The 4,826-nt window shown below is 44.7% G+C and overlaps 1 protein-coding gene across 1 annotated transcript in view; it reads right to left on the reverse strand.

Moving 5' to 3' along the window:
* Nucleotides 1–4,826, reverse strand: part of FN1 (fibronectin 1) — a 98,167-nt gene that overhangs the window by 18,607 nt on the left and 74,734 nt on the right. The window contains exons 30-33 of the mRNA XM_045296848.1: nucleotides 3,969–4,133; nucleotides 3,267–3,422; nucleotides 2,486–2,599; nucleotides 204–473 (exon numbers count right to left, since the gene is read on the reverse strand). Coding sequence (XP_045152783.1) covers nucleotides 204–473; nucleotides 2,486–2,599; nucleotides 3,267–3,422; nucleotides 3,969–4,133 — 705 coding nt within the window. The remainder of the gene's footprint in view (nucleotides 1–203; nucleotides 474–2,485; nucleotides 2,600–3,266; nucleotides 3,423–3,968; nucleotides 4,134–4,826) is intronic.

A 4,826-nucleotide genomic window follows, 5' to 3' on the forward strand; every position in this document is an offset into this window, starting at 1 on the left:
ATAAAGATTACAGCCGCAAACTCTATGGGGAGGTCCTGCTCTGCCCTATGGGATCGCTACGGTTTGGCATCGACTAGGCGACACTGGGGTTTGCTTTGGGTTTGGGGTTAGGCGGGAATCAGTCGCCCGATAAAGTATATTTCACTCATTGAGCAGAAAGCTGCTGTTCCCATGAGTAGCCTGGTGTGCAATTCACGAGGTACCTGTGTACTGGGTTCCAGTCAGGGGCTGGCTCTCCATATCATCGTGCAAGGCAACCACACTGACGGTGTACTCAGAACCCGGCCTGAGGCCTTGCAGCTCTGCAGTGTCGTCTTCACCGTCAGGTGCAGGGGATAGCTCATGGATTCCATCCTCAGGGCTCGAGTAGGTCACCCTGTACTTAGAAACGTGCCCCTGTGGGCTTTCCCAAGCAATTTTGATGGAATCGACATCCACATCAGTGAATGCCAGTCCTTTAGGGCGATCAATGCCTGTTAGGCAAATTAATGGTAAGAGGTTATGTGAAAAGCAAGTAGTGAAATAAGCATTTTTATCACATGCAAAGCAGTTTCGCAGGTATTATTTTCTTTGGTGGATCAAATCCCAATTACCCCACTATCAAAGGCAAAATTACTCGGTACTTTCTTAAAATTATCTGCTTTAGAACACATTTCATGTTGCATCACTTATTAGAACGTAGACGTGCACGAGACGCCCACTCTGAAAATATCCACACAATGGTGGGTCATTTAAAGTGATTGCCAGATCTCTACTGATAGTGATTTTTGCTTTGTGTTGTTAGTCTCTTAGACCGGGGTTTTCCATAGCCTGGAAGTGGTAAAGTTTATTTTCCTCTTTTAAAAATTATTTTAATTTTTTGGAGCAGAAAATCACTCATTGCAGAAATACACCAAGTCAACCCTTTCTACTTGCACAAGTCAGTGACACTGAGAGTTCTTCGAGGTGTGCAATCACCCTAACTCTCTGCTGAACTGTTCCTTCCCCACTAAGCACTTTCCTTTACCTGCTGTGATCAATCGGATTCCATGTAAACATTGCTTTACAACAGCAGTTCTCAACCTTCCTCATCCCGCGACCCTTTCATACAGTTCCTCATGTGGTGGTGACCCCCCAACCACAAAATCATTTTTGTTGCTACTTCATCACTGTCATTTCGCTACTGTTATGAATGGGGCGACTCCTGTGAAAGGGTCGTTCAACCCCCAAAGAGGTCGCGACCCACGGGTTGAGACCCGCTGCTTTAAAAGAACATAATGTTCAAGGTAGATCTTTTTAATTAATTAAGCCAAACTACCACAATGGCCAAATGTGCTATACTGACCACTCTAAAGAGAAAAGGACTGAGGTGAGCCTAACCCAAAGCGAGGCTGCTCTCCATTGCCTCGTCTGCAGGTGCAAGACTGGAAGCCAAGGAGCCTGGGGGAAAGTCTGCATTACACAGTATTTGAGTTACGGTGTTTGCAAAGAAGAGTGACAGTAACTTGGTCTGTCAGAAGAACAAACAATGTTTGTCTTCAGAGATGTACAGCCAGAATGCTCCTTAGAATTGAGGGAGAGACTTGATCTCACATCCTTTGGACATTTAGAAGGAGAGATCAGTCCCTGAAGAAGAGCATACTGCTTGGTGAAATAAAATCGTCAACAAGAGAAAGACCCTTGACAAGAGGAATTGACCCAGTGGCTGCAAGGATGCCTTCAAACACAATCCCTACGAGGATGGCATGGGACAGGGGGTGTTTCATTCTGCTGTGCAAGAGTCACTACGAGCTAGATCCGACCCGGCAGCCCCTAAGAACAATTGTGTGATTTAAAGAAGATTTGAGACATTTTAATTTTATGGTTTAAAGATTATCTCAGGGCAAAAAAAAAAAAAAGATTATCTCAGGGCAATCGTTTGGGGGAGCTGGCTACCCTCGATGTCTCTAGAAAGTCTAGATTTCTGCAAGAGTGAAATTTCACTTTCCCCTTTCGATCAAGATTCTTCTACAGAATCAAGAAAGTTGGTTTTACCAGTGTTAGATTCTGATTGTTCCAATCTTTCTGAAGCTCTTTTCCACTCAGTTTCTTCTATCGAGGTGTTGGCCTTAAGCACTGGTCCAAATGTCGTCGTCATCATCAGAATATTCCAGATAGAACTACAACTACTTGAGGAGCATTTCAATCAACTTTACCATCCAGTTATAGAAAAAAGGTCATAGCAAAATATTCCATATATTTGCTGTCGGCAAATAGGGTTTTGCTGAGGCCATTGGAGCAAAAGAAAATTGAAGCATAGCAATTAAGTCTAGTTGTTCCATAGCTTCTTTCCCTTTAAGTGGATTGGCTGGAAGAAAAATGCTTGTGCAAGGCTCCACTAAGGATATGGATTTGTACAAGTTGGTGGGCTTTACTTAGGCACAACAGCAAAGACAAGCAAACAACATCCAGATACTTAGGTACAAAAGTGGAGGTAGAAAGTGGAAAAGGAGCATTGGTTACGTACTGGTGACTACAGTCTCAACCAAAGGCTGACTCTCTCCTTTTTTATTCTGAGCGTAGACACTAACCACATACTCCACTGTGGGCTGCAGGCCCTCGATGGTCATTTCTGTTTGATCTGCAAAGGGAGCGAAAAATCAAACTTAATATCCATGTCATCCACAATAACGTTGAAAAAGTCATTCAAGTGATTGTCGAAATCTGATAGCAAATGAGTGGCACCCTGCAATGATCAGAAGTCTTTGGAGAATTATTTCCTCTTGGACAAACATGTTCCTTTTCCAAAGAGATGGTAACACTGGAATAGAATTGCACCAAAAGCGAAACTCTAAAATTTGCTAGGATGCCACCTTCAACAATTGGGTCCTACCCTTGAAAAAGTGAAAATTAGCCTAACTTCAGAGACAGTGCCTTGAGACTTCAGTTTCTTAAGAACTATATAAAAACAGCAGAGCTAACGGCATCGGAAAATGTCACACCGCACTCTTCAAGGTACACGTGTGTCACAAAAACCTCAAGGATGAATCTAATGAGTGAGGGCATTCAGACCCCCCCAAAAGAGAGAGAGAACTGTCCATCTGACAGCAGACATGTACGTATCCTAAAATGTCTCCTGTGAAACAGGTTGGTAATGATCTTGAACCCTGAATTCAAAATTGGGGAAATGTTGCCTTATTGATACGAAATGTTCAGGGCTCATGACAGGTGATCGATTATTCTCAAAAGATGATTGTGACCTCCTACTTTGTTGATCCTGATGGATGGGAGATGTTGCCTGGGCTTACCTGGGCCTGCAGTTTGGGTTTTCGATGGTCCATGGCCATTTTTGGGAGCGGTGGTCACTCTGTAACCGGTTACAGGGGAACTTGAAGGCAGCCATCTGACACTAATGCTGTCGTCCTTAACGTTAGTCACTTGCATCTGGGAGGGCTTGCCTATTTCTACGTAGAAAAGTCAAAAGAAACCAGTGAATCCCCAGTGGTGTGACAGGGCCTTTCCTCTTTCACAGAGCCATCTCTGAATGATCAGCTCCTACCAGTCCCCTCTCCCGGGAGCTTCTTTTTGAAGGAACACAAAGGTGGCTTTGGAAGGTCTGGAGGTACAAGGCTAGATACCCTTTGTATTCCTTCACAAGGCAGCTGCTGTTAATCACTAGGAGTTACAGCCCAAGTAGATGGGGACATTCTTGATCTTCCAAGCTCATTCATTCATTCCGCCACTCTTTATTGAGCACGCGCCCTCTCCATGCCCCATTGCAGTGGCAGACACATGGACTAAAACATCAGTCCACAAAACAGACACAAATGCCTGCCTTGGTAGTGCCTCCTCTTTATACCTGGCTGGAACCCAGTTTGTAGTGCAGGTTGCATTGTTTCATGGAAAAGCAAAACATCAAACCAATTCCACGTGAGGAAAGCACCTTGGGAGAACATGACAACACTACCTGAAGAAATGAGCCCGAGTCATCCCAAAGGAGGAGTTTGTACCTGCTCGGTAATCAATGGAAACAGGCTTGCTGCTCCCTGGGCTGTCCCCACGGCCAGTGACAGCGTATAAGGTGATGGTGTAATCTACTCCAGGTTTAAGGCCGGTGATGGTGGCTGTAGACTTGCTCCCAGGCACTGTGAATTCCTGAACGGGGCTAGTTCCTCCTATAGGAAAAGGGGGTCGGTAAAGTGTGAGCGGTATTGCTGACTAAGTGAATGAACGGATCAAGAAGAGCTTGAGAGTCAAGCCTGGTTGCGTACTCCCTTTGGAAAGAGTGCTATTAACAGAACCCGAACAGAAAGGTGTATTTATGCACGCGGCAAACCTTGGGAAGTGTGTGCAAAACGGCGAGGAAGTTGGAGTTAATGTCACGTCAACATTTTAGCATTAAAATGTCAACGAGTTTTACATTAATATGTAAAAAGGGAGGTTAGCCTTCAAGCCTCGGATTGCATATTTTGTATCTTAAGTGTTTTTTGATTGCTTGCTTTTAATTCTTTTATTCTTATGAAGTACAAACAAGTGGAAAAAAACCAATCACTGCACCCCTGATGATACGAGTATATTGAACTTCCTTGAAATGCTTTCTTCTGCGGTTCCACCTCTCCAAAAACCCCTCACACGCAATACCATCAAGTCGATGCTGACTCAGCACAACCCTGGGGGATGGAGTCAAGCTGCCCCTGGTGGGTCAGAGGCTGATGGGAGCGGAAAGCCTCGTCTTTCTCCTGCAGCGCAGCTGATGGCTTCAGAGCCATCCAAGGATAAGGTGACCAGACATCCCGCTTTTTAACAATTTGTCCCACGGCCCTTTAAAAAAGTCCCGATTTTTGGAAAGAATGCACGACAAGCTAGGG

This window comes from Echinops telfairi, unplaced genomic scaffold (assembly GCF_000313985.2).
Source record: "Echinops telfairi isolate 266 unplaced genomic scaffold, ASM31398v2 ScPeMD7_3;HRSCAF=10, whole genome shotgun sequence".
Lineage (NCBI taxonomy): Eukaryota > Metazoa > Chordata > Mammalia > Afrosoricida > Tenrecidae > Echinops > Echinops telfairi.